This window comes from Eimeria maxima, genomic scaffold (genome assembly GCF_000499605.1).
Source record: "Eimeria maxima Weybridge genomic scaffold, Emw_scaff169, whole genome shotgun sequence".
NCBI lineage: Eukaryota > Apicomplexa > Conoidasida > Eucoccidiorida > Eimeriidae > Eimeria > Eimeria maxima.
This window is the reverse complement of record NW_013563581.1, coordinates 14,776-36,841: the sequence shown is the minus strand read 5'-3', so window position 1 is coordinate 36,841 and position 22,066 is coordinate 14,776. Positions and strand designations below refer to the sequence as shown.

Below are 22,066 nucleotides of genomic sequence, written 5' to 3'. Positions count from 1 at the left end.
CCCCCCCCCCCCCTCCCCCCCACAGCTCAGGTAGTGAACCCTACAAGATAGGACACGACTTTCAAGCCAGGCAAACGCCTTTTTGTGCTGAATGTTGAGTCCTCCGTACGCGTTGTCGTAAGGGGCGCTTGGTTTTTCAGAGCATGTTTGGTTCCCTCGTCTTTTGCGTTCGTGCATTATCTTTAGACCAACAAGGAGCAACAGTTCAAGAGAGAACTGGAAAAGGCGCACTTATCGAATGTAGAGAGCGAAAGAGAACAGCCAACGCAAGGCGTCATGAGCCTCCCCGTGGCGGAAGAGAAGAAAGGGGTGATGGGGCGCTAGCGCGGTTGGGAGCCGTACTTCAAGTATTGACACGCAAAACAGTGATAGCAAAAATGTGCTCTTCGAAGGGAAAGGCTCAGGCAGTGCCTCCTCTTCTGCAAGGCTGTGCAGGTTTAGCTCTTTCCGGTCCTTCATATGAAGACCAGTCGACCGTATAGCCACGAGAATCAACAAACTCAGCAACACAAACAGCAGCACATGCGCTGCTTACATCCGGATAAGAACATTGAGACGTGCCAAGTTCACGTTGGACAGCACTAAATATTCAAGGAGAGGGCCGATGTGGAGGGGCATCGGTCCCCAAAGTCGATATGTTTTTATGACAAAGGAGTGGTTTTCTCCGTTTGCGCATACAGTAGGTATTATCACAGTGAGCCCTGTTTGTGAGCTTTTTATGATTCGTGTAAGGCATTCTTCCGTATATGATATACTTCGTTTGTACTCGCATATTCCATGTCGCCATCGCTCAACTTGTTTTAGGCATGCATTTGTGGTTGGGAATTCATGACCTTCGACATTGAGCTGGCTTATCGTACGAGCATTCACTCATCAGAGCACGCATACCTCGGCTATCTCTAGACTTTGTGATATGTTGCCTCATTCTACATGCAAACACCTTTACAGTGCAGATGCTCGTCCATTGATGTTAAATGCATCCTCCCTTAGTACTGCTTTCTGTTCAGTTGTACGTTACCACCGTAGTAATGGCTGACACTGCGGTGAATCCTCCATATTTTGTCGACAATATTATTTTATCTAGTTGTACACCTCTTCAAAATTCGTTATACTTTGCTTTATACGTTTTGCCTGTCTATAATGGCAGCCGCTGTGTTGTGGCTCTGCATTTTCCGAAGTCTGAGTGGGAGATGGCGTGAAATTTGGACTTTCCCTCCTACACATATGCTCTGCTGATTTGTGTAATAGTTGTCCTCTAACAGTTGTCCTCTAATCGCTGCAGCAGTGTGAGCATGGACTTGAATGGAACACGACTAGCATCCTCGCATTTGTGCAACAGCTTCATTGTGTTAGTGACCTTTCCGCATTTGGTGCGGCAAGTGTGCAGGGGGCCACACGCATTCTAGCAAACCCACAAAAGTGCTGCAAAGGTCTCACACATGTGAACTGAGGGATATTCAATTGCATGAGATGGAATTTTGATGCGACGGGCAAGCCATAACGGCTTGTCAGCTTCCCTTAAACAGACTATCTTTTCAGACTTTTCGCTTTGTTCAATTGCTGCAACTTGAAATAAATCAGCTAGCACAAGTTCGCGGCGCTGCTGCAGTCAAAAAGTCTTAAAACAGGCACCAAAAGTGGACAGTTACTCAGACACTTAGTTCAGGGGATGCATTGTGTAATTACCCACTCCCAGATGTCTAGTTTGTCCAGCAATAGTGCATCAAACGGCACACTTTCCGGCTGCTAGTCGCTTCCTCTTGTACGTATTTATTTAGTTATTTTGTTCGTTTCTGCTGAACAAGGGAAATCTACCACTCGTCCCTCCCATTCTACATTGTTACTGTTGCTCTGGAGACGGACGGTTCCGCAGCACGCACAGTACGCAGCTACAGTGAACGGATTCGGCTCTAATTGTGCTCTCTCTACAAGATATCAATATGTGAGAAGCAGTTAATTAAACAGTGAGTTTCAGAAATGTTTCTGCAGCGACGGAGGCGTGAGCAGCGGCAGCAGGCTCAGAGTCTCAGCTACGCAGATGTCCGCTGTCTGCTCAGCCAAAAACCATTGTAGCTGCCAGTCCTTTTGGGCCCTTCTTCGCCTCAGCATACTGCCCTTTCTTTTGTGTTGCTTTTTAGAATAACTTTACAATTCTTTTAATTCTGCCACTGCTTGTCTGCCTGCAATCCCAGCACCTTCGTGCAGGTTGGCTGAACTCGCAGCGGCGGTTCAGAATTTCCTTCAGGAAGAACCAAACTCAAAAGTATTAACCCCTTCCCCCTCGAATTTGCCACCATATATTTGAGGAGGAGCTTTTGAAGCGGGTCTCTTTGAGTGTTCGCCCTTTCCCACACCACTGGAACTTCGCAATGGCGAGCCGTGCCTGGTCCGATTTCATGAACTATTTCCGCACTTATGGCCGCACAACACATTTCTGGGGCCCAGTGGCGAACTGGGGTTTCGTCATCGCTGGGATATCTGACATGCGGAAGAGCCCAGAGTGCATCAGCGAGAGAATGACCGGAGTCCTCTGTGTCTACAGTCTCCTCTTCATGCGATTTGCGTGCATGGTACAGCCACGAAACAACCTCCTCTTTGCTTGCCATGCATGTAATGAGGCTGTGCAGCTAACTCAGCTCTACAGGAAGCTCAACTACAACGCAACAACAGGGGCTGCGCGCCTCAAAAGTGAAGGAGCAAACAACTAAACAACTAACAGCCAAACTTAACGCCATCCGACCCGAGTGTAGAGCGAAATAGGCACTTGGTGAGCACAATTGGATTTGTCTTCGACCCCAGCCTCACAATCATGCACCGATGAAAACAACAGCACAAGCAGGGGATTCAGGAGCTGATGCAATAACTGTACTATCTACGGAAGCGGCAGTTGGGTGTTCCGATGCAGATAGGAATGGGAGGTGGTGTGAGGTGTTGTACTAACTGTCGTTGTGTCCCGCTGCTCTGTCTCTGCCCTGTCAGTAAGACACAGCAGCTGTCCGTCGACAGAGGTAACAGGTGAATGTCCTGAGATCCTGCGACCCGTTTGGCTCCCTGCTCGCCTCCCAGCGATCATAAAAGGCCTTGGGGGCAATGAGTGGGCGAGGCAATATAGTGAGCTTACGGCCCAATTAGGTCTATTAGGTGCATCCCCTCCACATTGATGGCGGCAGCAATCACCAAACGTAGCACTGCTGCTGGTGCTGTCGTTTGCTGAAAGTTCCTACTGTGCGTCCTTCGCCACAGTTTCATTTTTTGTGTTGTGTACGGGAAACAGCCCACAGTTGTCTGTGCCCGTTTGCGTTACTGAACCTATTACCACTGTTTCCAAGCCTCACGGCGTTCTTTGGGCGTATGGATATAAAGCTGCCCATAAATTGTAGTCTGCAAGTATTACAGAAATGCTGACTGATACTCTGTGGACTGCCTGTATACCTCGTGCGGCCCAGAAGACACAACATTCTAGTATTCTAGAGACGCCCATAGTACAGATCGCATGCACTACATTACATGCATTACCCAATTCCTGGACATATTCGCTGCAGCAACATCAGCTGCAACTACCTCAAAGCTGCTGCTATCTCTATACGCGTGTAATGAAGTGACCCAACACCGCCTGCCGCACAGCCGGCCTGCAGCTCTTCAGCAGCCAAACTCCCGCCCACAGCAGCACCGCATGCCGCAGTAGCTCTGCAGCTCCGACGCTTTCCAGACACAAAATGCGCCGAAGTGGCCCTTTATGGGGGCACCGATTGGGCTCCGAAGGCGGGCTCGTCCCCTTCTCACCAGCCCCACGGGTCGCCTCTTCTTCGCTCGCCTCATATCCACGCGCCTTCCTTGCTGAAGTACAGTCCCAGGACTCCGCACCCGCTGCTGCAGTTGCTGCTACTACGCACCTCCGGTTGTCCCCACTGGGCGCCCCTTCTGTGCCACAGCTGCCTCCTGGATAGGGGCCCCCAGGCTTGGGACCTGTGCTCCCAGCAAAACTGTTAGGTCCTTTAGAGCTCATTGCTGCCTGCAGCAACCCATTGAGGGCTGAGATAACGGATATAAAGGCGTTCCTCTGCAATGCAAAAAAACAGCACCACTGCCCGTAACTCTCAGCAAGCCATCTACCAGCCGTTCCCTGTAGCTCGTCTTACCCGCCGAAGGCCTTCAGGGGTTGCGTATGCGCTGTTGGCCGTTAGTTGTGTAATGATGCAACAGCCGCTGTATCTGTGTATCTCTCTGAGCCTGACTGTTTCTGCCGCTGTCTCTGTACGTTTTTCCTGCCCCTTCGCTGCCCTTGTCTGTCCGTGTGCCCGGGTCTGTGTCTGTGTCCCTTCAATCGCGCGCACATGTACTGGGGGCAAAGACAGCAGAACAGCGCGACAGATGATGTGGAGACTGTCTGTCTGTACATCTTGCACCGCGAATTCGCTAGGAAAAAAGCAGCAGGTCCTTCCCCAGTACTCCAACAACTGCAGCAACACAGCCCACAGCTTCCGGAAAAGCTTTGCACCCTTTCCGCTGCTCCATAAAACCCATGTTCACCGCACTGGTGGTTCTTCTTCTGCTGCTGCTGGTGTTTCTCCGTATATTTCATCGTGGAAAGATAAACAAAACGGAACATGCTTCAGACGTACCGCCAACGCGGCTCCCACCGATATCCCTGAGGGCACTTCGACGCCGCGCTCTAAGCAGGCCCTCAAGAAGGCCACTTCCCGCTCCAGAGGTCCCCGGCAGCATGAAGGACAATGCTTGAAAGTCTCACTTAAGGTACTTCTCTCACTCTCTTCCCTCTCACCGGTTGGAGTTCTCATCCTCCTCCTACGACTGTTCCGTCTGTTGTTGCTGCTGTAGCGGCAGCAGGGAAGGCGGTCATCAGAATCAACAGCTGCAGCAGTAGGGGGATTTGAGCATAATGTTTGGCGCTGCATGTAGGTGTCTGAGCCCGCAAGGAAGGAGGGCCACGTGAAGCTGTCCCCTCCAGCAACAGAAAGGAACTTGACAACGTCTCTCGTGAGGCTTTCTCCACTCAGAGACCCCAACAGTCCCCGCTGCTGCTTCTCGCGAAAATTGCTAGAGCACGGAAGGCCCCCACTAAAGTGGTCGTCATGGCATTCGCTGTTGCTGTCACTCGTGTCGCTGCTGCTACTGCTGCTATCGCTGTTGCTGCTACTGTTGCTGGTGCTGCTACCTGTCGCAAACCCCTGGTGCTGGCCCACGGCAAACTGTCCCTCATCCCCACCGCCTTCTTCTCGCCGTTTGCGCCTATACCTGTTCGTGTGTCTTACCTGAGGCCCCAATGATGTGGCTGCTGCTTGCGACTTGCTGTGCAGGTGGGAGAGCAGCCACCAGAGTTCTTTGGGCAGCGGCAGCAACGAGGAGTTTACCTCAGCTCCACCACATGCCTTATCGCTGCCTTGTACCCTCTGCTTAGCATCCGTCACTCCTTTTGCTCCCGTTTGGTTCGTTTGCGCCAACGGTGCTACTGCAGCTGCAGCAGAAGGTTCTTCAGCAGCTGCCGCTGGTTGTGCTGGCGTTTGAGCTGCTGCTGCCGCCTTGGGCGGCGTCTCCGGGAGCAAAGGTCTGTCCCCCAGGAGAGCCAGGGGCTGCAGCTCTGCTCCCAACAAGGACGGGATGAGGGATGCCGCGAGGCAGAAGAAGAAGTCCTGGCGGGAGTCTTCAAGACGCAGAACCAACACCCCACAGGCTAACTCCTGTGCCCTGTAAATGCCTTCTTGAATATTCAATAGCATCGAAAGCACGCGAGTTTCTCCCCCCTTTAAAAACCCCTGCGGCCAATCCACAAGTAGCCACCTGCACATACACCACATCAATACAACAATCACGAGGTCCTCGAGCACCCTCCGACCTCTCTGGAGACATCATAAGAAACCCATTGCGTTGCACACATTATCATGCCCCTGAGGGCACCTATCTATATGCGAACCCAAGAGGTTCTCCGCAGCGTCCTTCATAACGGCAAGAAAAGCCACAAGAGTCCCCTGAGGGGACTATACTTTTCTCTTTAAGGCGTTCCTCAGGTGCCTTCATCACTTCAGCACCTTCTAAACGGGGCGCCCGAATAGGGATTTTCTTAAACAAAGCCAACCCACTAAGGAACCCATGAGAAATAGCTGTCATGCCCAACGGCCCCCAAGGGGTGAGAAGAGCTTGGCACCAGCACATGAAATTCAGTCGAGTAACGCTCTGCAAGCTAGTTGGCCCTGAGTTTCCTCACCTCTCCAGACGCATCGGCTGCCGCACTTCATCAGTACTTTCTGCTGCAGCTGCTGTTGCTGCTAATTCAGCTCCGCTTGTGTCTCGTGGGGTATCAACCTGGGTTCCCGAAGCCCGCCGCTTCTCTTCTGTCTGCTCTTGGAGGCGCTCTGCCTCCCACTGCAGCAACTGCTGCTGCCGTCGCTGCGGCGGCAGCTGCAGATCCTTTGGAGGTCGCAGAGCCGACTCGCTGCTGCTCATTGACCGAAGAGACTGTGCCTCCCACAGTGGTCCTCCCAGCCACTTCCTGGACAGGGCGCCATGCCAATAGGAAACATGTGATAGAGGGACTATGGATTTGCCTGCAGTATAGGAGACACCCCACAACTCTCAAGATGAAAATACAGAGCATGAGAAAAGGCAACAAAAACAGACCATGAGGTATCGAACAATCCGGCTAGAAGGCAGAGACGACTCCCTAAGGGACCTGATCAATTCCTATCCCCAACTCAAGCGCTAGACCCATTTAAACCCGAAACCCTAACCGGAGTCTGAGAGGCAGTAGACGGAGTACGCAGTAGGCAGCGTCGCGTGCGGATTAGACAAACTGATTTTGAGTTCCATAGGTTCGAAAGGACGGACAGGTGGCAGTTGAAGCAGTGGCGGGTCGATCACAAGTTTGCTGAGGCAGCGGCCTTCTTGCTGCAGCAAGGGACAGCAAACGGCATGCGCATCCGCTTTGCCCTCCGCCCACTATCCATACGTATCAATCCTTTGCCATAGACCCACGGCATACACACAACCATGCCAACAGTGTTGCTTATCTGCGAGGTGCACGGGGGCGACACCGGAAAGGGATCAGGGGACACCTTCAGTGTTTGCCGCAATTCATTGCAGCTAGTCTTCACCCGCTCCGTGTCCACCCTCTCCACCACTAGCCGACAAGACATCCAGCGCACCCAAAAACGGGCAATAACTCCTCCACAAACTTCAGAGGACCCCCCAGGCATCTCCCCAGGTACGCCCGAAGGGGCTCCCCCAAGGAGCCAAGCAGGGGTCTCCTCACGGGCTCCCACACAGTCCCCCTTGAAGAATTCCGTGGTCCAGGCTGGCCTGCAGCACAGCACCACAGAGGCAGTGACCAAGGGCCATTTCGGCCCCAGCTAGGGTAAATATAACTGATGGGAGCAAACTGCAGCAGCTGCATCTATGCGGACATGACATTACAGGAGACTCAGGCACCTCAAAGAACCGTCTGCCTGCAGCGTTATTGTTGCATGAGCCAACAGCCATTTCTGTTCCTCTGGTGTCTGTAGATACTGGTGTTGTTGTTGCTGCTGCTGTTGCCACCCGGATTTGGTGCATTTTCTTCTATTAGAGCTCAAGCTGTGGAAACGGAGCCTTGACGCCTCTTCATCGCTCACCGTCTCCACTGCGCCATTTTGCCTGCCTCCTGGAAACTGAGCAGCTGCGGCCCTGTTGCTCTTTGGGGTACACGGCAGCAGAAAAAGCCTGGCGACTCCTTCGTGCTGATGTCGAGTTGCTGCAGCTCCTGCAGCCGCCGCTGCCGATCCGCACCAGCAGCAGCCACGCATGTGTCTCCCTTCGGGCCCCCTCTACCCAAACAGCAGCAGGATGGGACACCCTCAAGCGCGCCCAACTGGTGCTGCGCACCCAGCAGCATCAGTGGCTTGAGATCCAACGCAGATGCCCAACCTGAATCTGTCTCGAAGCGGAGGCTGCAGCATATGCAGAGGGACCTGCCAGGAAAGATATGGGGTCCCGCACAACAACAGCGGCCCAGCCTCAGCCCAGTGTGATGCACGGTTCATGCATAATAACGGAGGAAAATCGGAGGACACCTCCAAAAGGAGCGAACACAGTCTACGAATGCAGCAATGCCTCCAGCAGCAGCAGCAGCAGCCTCACTCAGCAAGGATGGCGAGCAGTTGCTGCCGCTGTACTGCTCTAGTCAAAATTTTCCGCCAGGCAACCTCCCTCCTGTGCTCCTGAGCAGCAGCTTCGCCCACTTTAGAGGACATCCCGGTGCTACCTCCTGCAGCTGTGCGTTCTTTATAGGCTCCGGCTTCGTTATGCGCCTGCTGCGGGCAGCGGGTGCAGCAGCTGCCGGAGTTGCAGATCTCTAAGGCCTCCTCATTCAACTTGACATCCGCACAGGCAAAGACAACGGGCGTCGCACCGATGAGCACTCGAGCTGCAACTCCGCCGTATGCAAACCCTTCCTGAAACAACTCACAGCCACAACCACTCCTGCTGTTGGTGTTGCTGCTGTTGTTGGGGGGCATGCTGGAGGAGCCACCGGGTAGAGCTGAACACCTCCGACTGCAGCAGATGCCGTCCTGCTGCCGCTGGCGTTCTAAGCGTTCCTGCAGGCGCCACTGGCGCCGCGAGAGACCCCTGAGATGTATTGGGTACAGGTGAGGCCTTCTTGTCTCCTCTGCGTCTGGGTCTCCCGTTGCTGCTGCCGCTGCTGATGCCGCTGCGGCTGCTACTGGAGGTGCTGGTGCGGCCTGAGTGCCAACTGCTACGTCAGATAGGCCTAGGAAGTGGGTGAAGTTAAAGAAGAAGTCCATGCGCTGCTGCTGCTGTTGCTGTTGTTCCTTCTGCTGTTGCTTCCGCTGCTCTCGCAGCTGGTGCAGCCTCCGCTGTGTCGCGGCGCTGAGCCCCCAGGGTTGGCTGTAGTTATGCTGGAGGGTTCGGCAGCAAAACGAGCCGAGGCGCGACTTAGCTATGCTCAAAAGAGTTATATTAGGCAGGTGGCTGGGGTGTACGTACACCAGAAGCAGCTGGTTGTGGTGAGGAGAAGCATCCAGCGGCACAATCTGTTCATAGTGTGTTACGGAACTCCTCCGACTCGCTGCTGCCGCTACTGCTGTTTCTGCACCACCCCCTCCAGAAACACAGGAACACTCTCCACCATATAGGTGCCGTTCCAACGCTCGCGCCGCTGTGCCCTCAGCAGCAGCAAATGCAGCTGCAACACATGCAGCCCAAGCGTGTCTGTGCTGGGTCGCCACTTGATGGAGCCTGTGGCAGGAACAGACAGGACAAGGGTCGATGCAGCAGCAATAGGAGAAGGAGTAGCAGCACCAACAGCCTACCAGCGTCCCTAACCTGCGCCATCTGTTCTATTCAGGTCTCGAGCGCAGTCCCTAAATTTATGAAGACTCTGTGCTTTTGCTCGGGCATTCGCCGGTGCTGCGGCTGCTCTCTTCTCCGCCTCTGCTGCTGCTGCAGTCCCTGGCTGAGAGCACCCACCCCACAACTACAAGGTCTTGCTCTGCGCCAACAGCGGCCTGCAGCAGCGCGTGTAGCCGTAGAAGTTCGAGGTGTCTGCCCTGGGAGCTGGGAGGTAGTGGTTCCGAGGTTTGACCTTGCTGCTGCTGCTGTGGAGGGCTGCAGCTGTGTCCTGCAGTGGGAGGCGGCATGCAGTGGGTGTCGATGTCCACAGCCGACACATCCAGCTGCTCTCGTAGCAGCTCAACAGCAGCAAGCTGCTTCGCTGCAGCTCTCAAAATCCTGCGACGACCTGGCAGCAGCCGTCCCCCCCTCGCTGCGTTGCAAGGCGCTTCACCTGCGCATCAGAAGCGCATGCCCTGTACAGACATAAATCGCTCTCTTCAGGTTGTGGAGTCCGCAGGAAAAAAATGTGTGAAGCCAAAAAGCAGCAGAAAACAGAAGCAGCACAGTTTGGACGCATGCAGCACTGTAGCAAAGAATGCCAAGACAAAAACACCCGCTGCTGCTGCTGTTGATACACGCAGATTCTTGCAGCAGAGACAAAACCTTGCTGGCTGAACCCGAATACTCCATGAGACGACATAATTTGTCCTAAGCGACTTCTGCTGCGTGCTACCCACGAGCCCTTCACTCTGGAGATCGTGCCCCACCACCGAGCGTATGCCCACCCAGCTCTGCTGTTGTGCTTCTTCTGGACATCGAAACTTACAATGTTTCGGCAGGGAAGCTATGGACACGTGTGGGGGGCTGTCAGCCCTTTGGAGTTCGAGGGCAACGGGGGGCGACTCTCGGGTTGGGATCGGGATCGAGATCGAGGGCGCAGTCGTGATAGGGTCCACCGCCTCCCCTGCAGATTGGTCCTTTGAGGCAGCACAGGGGCCTGCTTCACCGGTGGGCGCAGGTGGCTCCATGGTAAGGCGGCTCACATGCACAGCTACCCCTTCGGATGTGGAAGGCGCCAGTAGCGGGGTGCCGCCCGCTTGCATGTACTCTCGACCCTACGCATGCAGGCATGCATGCACTTCCAATTGAAGCTACACAGCTGTCAAAACCATGACAGGCTCGCATGCACTCAGACAATAGCCCACAACCTGGGGGTGTCTCGGCTGTCGGTTATTGAGGTAAATCCCTCTCTAGGCTGGTCTGAACACAACCTCCGCAACAGAGGGAGGAGGAAAAAGAAAGGAGGAGGCAGATAAAGCAATAATAGAACCTTCCGCTGCTGTGTCGGGTGCGTCTGCTATGGTCCTACTCTGCGCAGCTGTCTTCGCGGCAGCTCTGCTGAAGGTGTATGCTACACGACTTTCCAACCCCCTTAGATGCACTTCATATGTGCAGTCCAACTCAACGCAACATATAGATATGAAAACGAAAGCATGCAGCCTCCAAGAACAGCTCAGCTAGCTGGAGGTGACGCAGGCTTGGGGCTGGGCGGGAAGGTGGCACGTGGGGCCCATGGTCTTTAGGCTCGAGGTAAACGGGACCCGCTGAAGACACAATTCCGGCGTGCAGAGAAAGTTGTAGTTCACTTCGTAATTGGGGGTATTGAATTTCAATGTTTAACTAAATTTGGGGGGCACGAGGGGGGCGCAAAACACGCCACCCTCCGCAGCCGGAAGAGGTGTGCTAAGACCCTCTCTTAGGCTGCAATGCCACTAGATCTAGAAGGAAACTGTCGAATACATCAAGTGTGAATTCGGTAGATGCCGCAACGCAGCCCAATAAACAACACCCGCGATGCCGCATCACCGTGAGCTGCAGGTTTCCCGGGTGCTCGCTTCTGCCTTCCTCGCTACTGCGGCGCCAAGTTAAATTCGGATCTTGCGTATGATATGTGTCCTGGTTAGCATTTCATACACCTTCAATCTAAGCACTGAGTTATACTACAGGAAACAAGGGAAGAACTTCGAGCGTCGCAACGCCCGTCCCTACATAAGAAGGCAAGTGTGCCGACACTGGGTATTTGCTGACAGTCGTTGCTCGGAGCCTCCTTCCACGGCACCTATGCTACTGCTCTACAGAGCACCCTGCGAGATTGATATGATTTCTGGGCGACCAAAAGCGCAGACGGCAATACTTTGTTGGCCGCCAAATATGCACTGTCAGCAACAAGACCTTTGCACCGTCTCTTCACCTCAACGCCTGCGCTGTAAAGGTCTTCTCCTAGCAAGGAAATGGCCGTTGGGTTGCCATCAAACATAGTAAACCGTAAAGCATACGAGCTGCACCACCGCACGCACGCAGGCCGACATAGTGCGTAGAGTATAAAGTTGCCCTCAACGGCTCGCTCCCGGGTAGGAGGCTTCTCTATTTCGAATTTCGCTACTGGTTAGCTATACGTATCCAGTAGCGGGTAGCTAGAGCGGTGTGCATCTCTCCGCGTTGCCGGCTACACCGTCTCTGCATGGGGCAGCCTCGCGCTCCCTAGAAAGGAGATACTCCCGCAACCCCTTCCTGCGAGTGCGCAAGAAGGTGTCTCTTCCCGAAGGCAGGGGAGTTGCCCTTGAGAGCTTTAATTGGCTCGCTGCTGCTTGTGTCTCTAGAGTTTCAACACAAAAGCGGACACGTGCAGCAAGAGTCCCTTCTGTTCCTCAGACGGCGTAAGGGACAAACGGGGCATATTGGTGTTCGTACACATCCCCGGATACAAAATAAAGAGAATGTATTGCAGCAGTAAGACGACCACCAGCAGATACTGCTGCTCAAGTCGCTCCTGGGCGTCGCACGCAGCCCCAAACTGACCCGAACAAGCTGCTGCTGTCGGCGGGACACTCAGTGAAGCCCTGAAGCCCCTTGCATTTTACTCCACCTATGCATGCAGATATACATGCGTGTGTACGTGTGTGTATGCGTACATATTGGGCAGATACGCATGCCTATGGTGGATAGACCCGACACGGCCCTCGTGTGTGTGCGCATTCCTCAACGGCGACGCCAGCGACAGGTACAGGGACCTCAGCGGCAGCGCCATTTGCTGCAATGTCTATATCCTTCAACACATCAAACCCTAAGCCCTTGAATCCTTTAAATCGTTGGCTGCTACGCTGCTGCCATGTGGTTCGCAGGAATGCTCCTTCTGCTGTCTTCTGTGCGCTTCCTGCGCTTCTATATTTTCGTGGCTCGTTGTTCGCCTCATACTTCTCTCAACCCAACTTTACAGTGACATCATCCAAGAACACCATCTCGGGAACCTCCAAATTCGTCGGCGCAGGGCCTTGTCGTACGCGACCTGCATAGAGCCCGCAGCGCATCCAATACATGCAAAAAGCATATTATACACCCCACAACGCACCTTATCACCCCCGTAGCACAGAAGCCCTCCACAGCGAATATATGGCCCATACCTGCTACATACCCCACAACCCTTATATGAACGCTAAAGTTCTCATACAGATCACAGTTCATCCAGCAATTGGAGCATCTACGACGCATTCTCGAGAGCTCTGCATTTGCCTTGTGCTTCGCCTGTCTTAATCATGCGGGTGCTCTACACGATCATACAACTGCCCTGCAACCGTAAGAGTACTCAATAAACTTTTGCAGCACCTGAAATGTCGTAGTGGGAGCCGTGGCACGGGCAGAACCAGCCATGGTAGCTGCCCCCCTCGACGGGAATGCACCCCAAGTGGGTGCAGACGCCTATATTGATGAGCCACTCCGGTCGCTGGCATCGCTCCGCGTCAGTCTGCGGGTCTTTCATAGTCCCTATCAGACTGTCGTCCGCCCTGCAGCGGAATCCACAAACAATACACCAGTTCTGAAGCAGCGGCAGTAGCACATTAAAGCAGCAGCAGTAGCACAGTAAAGCAGCAGCAGCAGCACACTAAAGCAGCATCAGCGGGGCACAAACACCACATGGAGCTGTAGCCCATAGCGAACTGCAGTAAAGAGAAGGGCAACAGCAACCATGTGGCAGACAAAAGAGGGAGGGGGGAACAAGTGGATTTTAGCGGAAGCAGCAGGAGACAGGAGACTGCAAGTGCAATAGGGTGCAGGATTGAGCAACAGCAGCTCCCCGTCTCTAGGTTTCCGAATGAATACATGTCTACAGCAAGATGCCTAAAAAATGAGAGCAGGCCTGGAATGTCTGCATCCTTGCCTTGCCCTCTCTATCTCTTCTTGAGTGCGGTGGCGGACAAACACCGGCTTCCCGCGCCACTTGAACACCGCCGTGGTGCCCGTCTCAATCGGCCGCAGATCTATTTCAGTCGTGCCAGATGCCATCAAATCCTGAGCAGCAGCAGGAACAATAGCAGCAGAAGCAGCAGTACCATCAGCAGCAGCAGGACCAGCAGCACGAAAACACCGGCAGTAACAGCGTAGGAGGAGGTTGTGCATGCTTCTTACCTTGCTGACCCACCAGAAGTGAACCATCTTACATAGGAGACTGCGCATCATACTGGCACCTATAAAGAAGTAAGAAGCGCTGAGAAAGTACATGAACGGCCTTCTGTCGGGGCTGCCGCTCCGGAGACGATAATCTCTGAAGTCGGGATGGGCGTCGCTGTTGATGCTGCTGGGGTTTGGAGCATTCTCAGCGTAGCCGACGGCGCGGAAGTTTTCCGGCGAAAAGCGAGCCACAGACACCAATGCAGGTTCGTTATCTGTCTTCCATACCGTCGTTCTCGTCACAGTCGCCCCCGCAGCAAGCTCTGGAACCCACGCCGACCGCACCGAGCGCATGCATCAGCAGCAGCAGAATACACATTGACAACGATGTAGGACAACGCCAAAAAAGCGCTGCATGCGTGCAGGGAATGTGAAACACGCCGCAGAGAAGATCAAGCAGCGCACTCACCACCCTTGCTAAGATCCGGAGTCCGAGGGAATGTGGGCTCCGCTGTCTGGTGATAGTGCCAGTACCGCATGCGCCTCAAGAACCCCTTCCGCTGATGAGGGTGGTTAGATGGCTGGACGAGGTCTGCACCTTCAATAAGCGCATCCTTGCCTTTGTTCTGCTCTTCCAGCGCCTTCCGTCGACGCTGCATCTCCTCTGCCTCCAGGGCAAACAACGAAGGGTCATCCGCCTGGTCAAAGCGATTCAGAAACAGGGGCTTCTCGCTAGCAGGAGGGTCCGACTTGTGAGGTCCTATGTTGTGGTTGAATGTGCTAAAACGCCGAGCCAACGGAACCAGGGGAACCACCGCTGGACACTCCTGCACTAACGGCGCCACGGGTGAACCCCGGCCCCCCGAGCAGAAGGGACCGAAAAGACCCCGCGGATACATCAAGCTGCTGGGGCCCCGTAGGGACCCCAGATAATTCACACGAGCAGCTGCTGACGGTGACATGTGCGCGGCAGCAGCAGCAGCGGCGGCAGCAGCACCGGCAGCGGCAGATACGGCAGATACCGCAAATCAGACTCAAGCAAGGCAATTGGAACTCCTTATTCCACTTTATATAAACCACAACCATACGATTCCAGTGCTTCTGACACCCTCCAACTCATAGCGACCAGCGGAAGCCCAGCAGCCGTCGGGAACGCCTGCGGCGACTGCATGCAGCGCCGTGCTGCACTAGAGAGCTGGCTCCGGTGATAGAAAAAACCCCCTGTTTTCATGCAGATTCGATAAGGATATAATCAGCTACGTGAACCAAACCATTTCAGTAGCGGCGGATGCACACACGAGAAAGCCGCATGCGAACAACAAACGCCCTGGTCAGGCTGCAGACTCACCACTGTATGTATGCCAGAAGGTGCTGAAAGTAGGTTAGACAACCAACAGATAAGATTTACGAAAAAAGAAGAATGACTAGTGGCCTTCCGCCGGCCATTTCGGGAGATCACTAGTCATCCGCCTTTTTTCGCAAATACCATCTGTTGGTTGTCTAACATACTTTCAGCACCTTCTGGCATACATACAGTGTTGAGTCTGCAGCGTGTATCACGTCTGCCTTGTCGGGAGCTAATCAAGGGTAGCTGAATACAGCTCCGCAGATGGAATATGAGCACTTACTTGGCAATTTTTAGGCAGCCTGTATTCAAGTGGAAGCACAACAATTGTCTAGCTTTAGAGATGATATCCATATAACAGCCCATGTCAAGTACGACATAAGACTTATGATTAATGTGAACTTTGAAGAGCACAAAGTTAGCTCAAAGCTTATTTGCACATGCGGCTATCCCGTCACTTGGTGGCTGGGCCACAACTACGTTGGTCTCGAGTCTTCTCGCAACCACCCTTATTTTTTCTGGGGTCACCGCTGGAAGCAGCGAGGCATCAGTTCCCGACTCTCTGCAAGCAGCCGTTGACCTCAGGCACTCTGTCGTTTCTAGAATGCATGTATACATCGGACCAGTGCAGAAAGCTATGTGAAAAGCGAGCCTCTGTGGGTCTGGCGAGCTGCAGATCAAAGCATCCGGGAGAGCCAGACCCATGAAAAATACGACAATTGCTAGGATGAACACGAACGGCCACTAAATCGGTGTGAAAGAAGACCAAAACAGGGGCGGCCACGAGCCTCCGTTGATGGGGTGTGTGTCTTTGTCCCTTTGCCTGTCTCTTGCTGTGTCAGCCTGCGTGGCTCCGTCCCCCCAAGCCTGCAATCCCTTCTATTTCGGCGCGTTGGCTGTCTTTGTCTTTTATGTCTGCTGTATGCATTTTACTGTCTGTCTCTGAGCATTCGCCTGGGTATCTTTCTGCTCAAAACCGGCTCCCTCTCGTGTGGTTTCCCCTTCTCGGCCTCTCTAGGGGCTCCCTTTGCCTCTTAGTGCTCGTCTGCTACTGACCGCCGCTTCCGTCTTCTAGACAAACGGCGACGGTGCTTCTGTCTGCTCGCGGCCACTCGGCATACAAATATACCAAAAGACATACAGATTGACGCAACAAATATGACAACACAGACACAAAAAAGCATACATGGCAAATGCATGCATGCTCATGCTTGCATGTCTCAACAGAGAATTATTTTAGATAGATGACCTGTAGAAGAATGTAGATAAATTGTTGCATTCCCCTACAGAGCATCTACTCGACGCTGATGCCCTATATGGGTCGAGTGGGATCAAGGCATCGTTCTTAAGCTTCTGACGCTTATCTCTCCTCCTCCAACGCTTGGGCATGGGCTTCAGGAGGTGAAGGGGCTACGCTGCACCAGTCCTTCAGATGCTGCGCGGCTGCAGCAACAAATCCCTGGGAACAAGCCGCTGCCGCTCAGGGCCCCTGATGGGTCTACGGTCGCAGGGCTGGAAGTGGCAGAGAGGCGTTTGAGCGGAAGTTGCCTTTCTATAGGCGCTGGCTGCTGCAGCTGCAAGTACTGCTGCTGCTGTCCCACCGCAGCTAATGCGTTTTCTGCTTTAGCTGGGCTGCATGCTGGGCCCAGAAAGAGTCGCAGTAGGGGTGCTCGTAAGTGCCTTCCGAGGCAGGAGGATGTAGCCAAATGTTGAATGCCAAGTGTACTGGGTCTATAGTTTGTTGGCTGTCTTCACTGCTGTTTGCTGCGGCGCCTTTCTCTCCAGAATAAGAGATGACTTCATGAAACCAACTGGCAGGCAAATACACTGCAAGCATTCACGCACGAAAGCATTCATGTATGCATTCAGGCAGGAACACCTGAGGGCTTCTTAGCCGGAACGGGGGCTCTCAGCTAGGTTCAAGCTCGGATGCACAGTGAGAATGCACGATAGAAGCCCTTCCTCAGTCCCTGCTCAAGCAGTCCCTAAGTGCTTAACGAGACAGCAGCTCATACGTACATATATCTCCTTCAGTCACCCAGACACTCCAGAAGCGTTCCAGACAATTAGCGGCTGTCAAGGGACCCTCCCATGAGGCTGAGCAACCGCACCACACTCCGTTACCACCGTCTATATATTATATACACATTTTATATATACAGGTATTTATGTGGAGTTAAAAAAGCAATGGGCATAGCCAACTGCCACCGCCTTACACTCACTAAACACAATCATAGCAGGGAACAAACGGCGGGAAACAAACAGCAGAAGGCAAATAGGAGAACAACAGCAAACAACAACCAGCAGACAGAAAGCAGCAAACAGCACCAAAGGACAACAACACCAATCGACAAACTGATATTAATAGGGGGGTGAGGGGGAGAAAGGAAATGGAAGCAACAAGCAACAGGCGACAGCTAGAATGAACAGCAACAGGCTCGCGGAGGCAGCTGAAACGAAGGGGCTGATAATAATACATGCGCCACAAGGTCGAGTGTCCTTTAGGCAAAAATGGTTTGGAATTTCTCCTTCTTTAACTAGGCGGCCCTAAATGCACACACAGAACCCATTCGCCGCATACAGCTCATGCAGTGCATGTCATGGAATCAGTGCACAAATACTCCTAGGGATTGCGAGGAGCTGGGGCTTGGCTGAGACAAAGGGCGGGGCTGACAACCGCTGAGGGAACCTCAAAGTTCACAAACAAAGCATGAAACATATTGGAAGGACTGTGGGGGCTCACATCACCCTCCTCGCTGGTTGTGGAGTCTCCGTCCTCAAAGCCGCTGTCTTCCCCTGCAGCTGTTAGAGTCGCCTCAAGACATTCATCGAGCCTGCAGAGGAAAAACAGCGCGTGAATACGAGAGACAGACTGAGGTGCAACGCCACAACGAATAGAGATGAAAGCAGAGGAGCAGTGCCAGAAGCAAACAAACAGCAAGGAGGCAAAGGAAGCACAGCGACTCGATAATGAGGCAAACAAGCAGCAGTCGAGAACACCAAAGGAAGAGCTGCACGACAAGGTATGGCGTAAATGGTGGCAACCGGAGGAGCAGGAGACACAAGAAAAGCTGGTTCGAGTCCTTAGCCGTACAATGAAGACAAGATTCACTGCCTACTCTGCCTCAGCCTGGTTCATTTTGTCCTCAAGAGCTCTTTTAGCATCCCTATGCTCAACCGCTTCTGCTGCTGCCTCCAACCTCGCCTGGGTGCTCTGTAGCTCTTCCTGCAGCTCTCTTATGGTCTCCTCCAGAGCAATTTGCCGCGCACGCAGCACGGCGCCTTCATGTGCACCTGCAGCGCATATTCCCAATCCCAAACTCTATGTCCTAAGTTCAACCTGTTCAATAACAGCTCTGCCTAGGCCGGCAGACGCTGCGATGTGCAGGAGGCAGACAAAGAGCCACTCAGCTATAGCCTGAAATTGTTGTTCTCGCCCCCTTAGCCTTTTGTCACCATAACGTAAACCCTACAGCCTAGGCGAAGCACCCCAAACCCTAAAGACTGCACTCTGAAACCCAGATGGATCCCGACGCTCAAGCCCACCAATGGTGCAGCTCACTTGCACTCCAGAAAACAGTTCCTCTCGACTAAAGTGAGCCAACAGCCGTAAACCCTAAAACCTAAACCCTGGGTAATAAGTACACCTACCGTCTTCTCGAATGCATGGGATGTAGGAAATAAGTCCGTTTGAATGAATGGCTGGGCTGTTGGTCATCCGCATACAGCCCTGAGGCCTCAACAGCCTGCAAAGGCGGGGACTGTACAGCCGGAACTCTTTCCGCCCTGAGTGTACAGACACCATTTGCCCCAAATATGCTCATGCTTTCTGATAAGCATACCTAAGCATGCATTTATAAATCGATAGATGCATATGCTATGAAAATGCACACATGTTCATCTGGCATATAAGAGCATGCATATGTATATAGGTGTATACAGTTCGTACGCGTTAGCAGGTAAATATACTGTTGTATGTCTGTGTAGATGCAGATGTGCATGTATATGCACATTCGTATACAAAAATATACTCCTACACGTGCACCAAGGCTGCATGCATTATGCAAATATGCATGTGTCTGGGCGAGAGTGGCAAATGGCCGACAGCTCAAGGTAAGAAAACAAGGGGTCAAGAAACGCAGGAGGAGGCTTCAAGGAGCGCATACCTCTCAAAAGACAGTAGAAATTGTCATGAAAATCATGGTGCAGCCCCGTGCTGCTGCCGTGGTAGCTGTGTCCCATCCAAATGTTAAACTGGGAGACGACGAGGTGTCTGCAGACCCACAAAAAAGACTAGACAGAGACCCTGGACCTGTACATGCACTCCCGTATGCGTACGCCTCAGATTGCCACATAGAATCCTCCATCCAAACAGCATATACACCACAACACTGTGCCACAGTGTCGCGGTGTATCGTACTCCTTGAAGCAGCAATGCAGCCAATGCAGCCAAGTGTACATACACCCTAGCAACCCTGCACAATCGCCTCACCCTGCCAAGGCAGGGGACTTTGGGAAGTCACCCGCCAAAGACCCGTTCAACGGAGCTCCACAGACAGCCTTAGGCCCTGCAGCACAAGCCAAATCCTCGGCGCACGGCAGCGGCTGACTATGTAGCAGAAACCGCAAATGCTTCAGAAGCGGCAGCAGCAGGACAACCAGCACAGACCGCCACAAGAAGAGAAGCAACCAATCCACGTGCCGTCCCCCGCTGGTCTGCTGTAGCATATGCTGACCCAGCAGTGACAAGGCGCCAACGCGGCAGCAACAGTTGCATCAACGGCTGCATCAACAGCAGAAGAACTACAACTGTAGTGCCTGTTTGTTTTGCATGTTACGTTCAAAAGAGCCTGCAATTGTGAACCCGACTAAAGTAACAGAGGCTGCAAGCACAACGCAAGGATGGAACCAATGCTGTATTTGAACAGCTTCCAGAGACGGGAGAAAAGAGAAGCAGGTTCTGACCGTATTTGTCACTCGGGATGCGCTGGGTCGTCACATACAGCGAGCTGTCCCCGTCTTGCAGCCTCTGCAGCACCTCCCCGAACGGCAGCTGCTGGTACTGTCCCTTTCCTGCAAAGGCGGCGACAGCAGCAGTAGCAACAGCAGCAGTAACAGCGCTAGTGACGGCACTTGCGAGTGACCACCAACAGGTAAGGCGAATGTACATCTCACAGCCATTAGATTTCTATCCTTCGGTTTCTATGGGTTCCCACCGAAGCTGGGGGCGCCTTGGGTGCCCCGGATCTCAACGTCGATTGTCTCATTTCCTGCGGTCTGCTTCAGGTAGTTCAAGTCCCTCCACTGCCTAAGAGCTCTCGCGTCCGCCAGCGCCTCGGACTCCTGCTTGCAGTTCTTGGGCTTATCCTCCCTCACCAGACGCAAAAGACATGGCTTCCTAGGTTTGATGTACAAACCAAAGAAACACGCACGGCACAGCGCCGAAGAGCCACTTCCACTTGCAGCTGCCTCAGTGCTTCCCTCGCTTCTACTGGTGGTGCTGCTGGCGCTGCTGTTGCTGCTGCAGTTGCTGCAGCACTCGATGTACTCATTGACCAGCACCCTGTCGATCTCAGGCAGCCGACCCCCCTCGGGCCTTTCCTTCCACGGACAGAACCTGTGGCGCAAACCTACAAGTCTGTCCTCACATGTACATACACTTGGCTATATCCCCGGGCCACAAACCCCAGGAATCTCAGCCACACACCCTGCAGATTCTGGGATCTCAAGCTAAAGATATGCCTTCGTCGCCTTCCCTACCCTGTGTAGGTTCCTGTTATCGCGCTTCTGTTTCTGTCTCTTGGCTTCTCCTGCTTCCCACCAGCAACGCTTGCCCTTAACTGATGCTTGAGCCGATGAACGCGGTCAGCCTTCCTTGCTATGCCTGCCCCGTTGGCGCCGCCGCGCCTCCCCTTCTTCATTGTGTTGCAATCAAAATACAAGGTAGCCCCACTCCCCTCCGAAGATTCTGATTCCCTAGAACAGTGGACGGGTCCGCAGTTAGAGGGCAGAGGAACACAGGGGACTCTGAGACGCAGTCGAAGAACTACTGTGAACTATTTGCGTCACAAATTCTAGGAGAATCAAATAAAGATGAGGTGAATTCCTCGCAAACGGCGTCAGAAAACAACCGTATCCCTGAAGGGCCCCTCTACTCACAGGCGGGGGGCCCCTGAGGTTCTGGGCCCCTCACTCTTCCCACACAATTGTCGTTGTTCCAAGGAAATTTTGTACGCACAATATTAACAAATGAATTGTTCACCTTTTTCCACCCGAACATAGGTATTTTGGCTTCTTAGCTCGATGCGTTAAACATATTCATCTGGCGATATCGGAATTACTCGGTAAGTGTCCGGCTGAAGAAATCCGTACACCTAGCATATTCTCCACAGTTTTTGAGATAATGTACTTTATTCTTGGTAATTTATTCCTTTCTCAACTGAATCAATTCACCGAACTGACGAACTAAGGCATTTCCCTTTAACTCGGCAGGCGACAATCATACATCCACGAATCCTCCAATGGGCCCTCGGCTCGCTAGAGAGAGAGTTAAGGTCCTTCTAGTTTTTTTTTGCTGCTTCCTAAAAGGACGTCGGTAGCCAGTAGATGTACTTGCTATGTAAACTGCCTGCAATGCAGTGCATGTCCCCAGACATTTGTGGAGTTCTAGCTACCACAGTCCGAGGCACGCTCGCGAGCTGCAGTGAAGTCAAAAGGAAGAACAGAGTAATTCATTAAAAGCTACTAACAACTCCATCCGCAGTATCCAGCCGCCCTGGGTACAGCCGCTGAAGTACCTGGAGTACTTCAGGTACTTCAGCGGCTGTACCCAGGGCGGCTGGATACTGCGGCGGTCTGCCACGAGTTCCAACGCGTATGCTGCACTTCAATGTGCCACATAGCCACACACGCATGCATACAAGGTCAAAT

At 53.2% G+C, this 22,066-nt stretch overlaps 4 protein-coding genes across 4 annotated transcripts in view; 1 reads left to right on the top strand and 3 right to left on the bottom strand.

The window, feature by feature from the left end:
* The window catches only part of EMWEY_00019290 (hypothetical protein, conserved), a gene marked incomplete at both ends in the record, with an annotated part of 1,912 nt that extends 1,588 nt beyond the window's left edge, over nucleotides 1-324 (top strand). Inside the window, one exon of the mRNA XM_013477723.1 lies at nucleotides 187-324. Within this exon, the coding sequence (XP_013333177.1) occupies nucleotides 187-324 (138 nt within the window). The remainder of the gene's footprint in view (nucleotides 1-186) is intronic.
* A 3,256-nt stretch (nucleotides 325-3,580) lies between these two features.
* Nucleotides 3,581-10,448, bottom strand: EMWEY_00019280 (hypothetical protein, conserved; the record flags this gene model as incomplete). The annotated part of the gene is made up of 10 exons (XM_013477722.1): nucleotides 3,581-4,060; nucleotides 4,536-5,799; nucleotides 5,933-6,097; nucleotides 6,224-6,563; nucleotides 6,747-6,903; nucleotides 7,110-7,314; nucleotides 7,626-7,817; nucleotides 8,131-9,249; nucleotides 9,481-9,796; nucleotides 10,172-10,448. The coding sequence occupies 10 exons, from the start codon at nucleotides 10,446-10,448 to the stop codon at nucleotides 3,581-3,583; spliced, it is 4,515 nt and encodes a 1,504-aa protein (XP_013333176.1).
* Nucleotides 10,449-12,605: 2,157 nt separating this feature from the next.
* EMWEY_00019270 (ubiquinol-cytochrome c reductase domain-containing protein, putative) lies at nucleotides 12,606-14,753 on the bottom strand (the record flags this gene model as incomplete). The annotated part of the gene is made up of 5 exons (XM_013477721.1): nucleotides 12,606-12,691; nucleotides 13,009-13,219; nucleotides 13,600-13,692; nucleotides 13,810-14,114; nucleotides 14,261-14,753. The coding sequence occupies 5 exons, from the start codon at nucleotides 14,751-14,753 to the stop codon at nucleotides 12,606-12,608; spliced, it is 1,188 nt and encodes a 395-aa protein (XP_013333175.1).
* Nucleotides 14,754-17,759: 3,006 nt separating this feature from the next.
* On the bottom strand, nucleotides 17,760-21,057 carry EMWEY_00019260 (hypothetical protein, conserved; the record flags this gene model as incomplete). The annotated part of the gene is made up of 8 exons (XM_013477720.1): nucleotides 17,760-17,970; nucleotides 18,256-18,430; nucleotides 18,788-18,922; nucleotides 19,303-19,409; nucleotides 19,629-19,704; nucleotides 20,102-20,209; nucleotides 20,353-20,753; nucleotides 20,897-21,057. 8 exons carry the CDS (start codon nucleotides 21,055-21,057, stop codon nucleotides 17,760-17,762), a joined length of 1,374 nt encoding a protein of 457 aa, XP_013333174.1.
* Nucleotides 21,058-22,066: the final 1,009 nt, after the last annotated feature.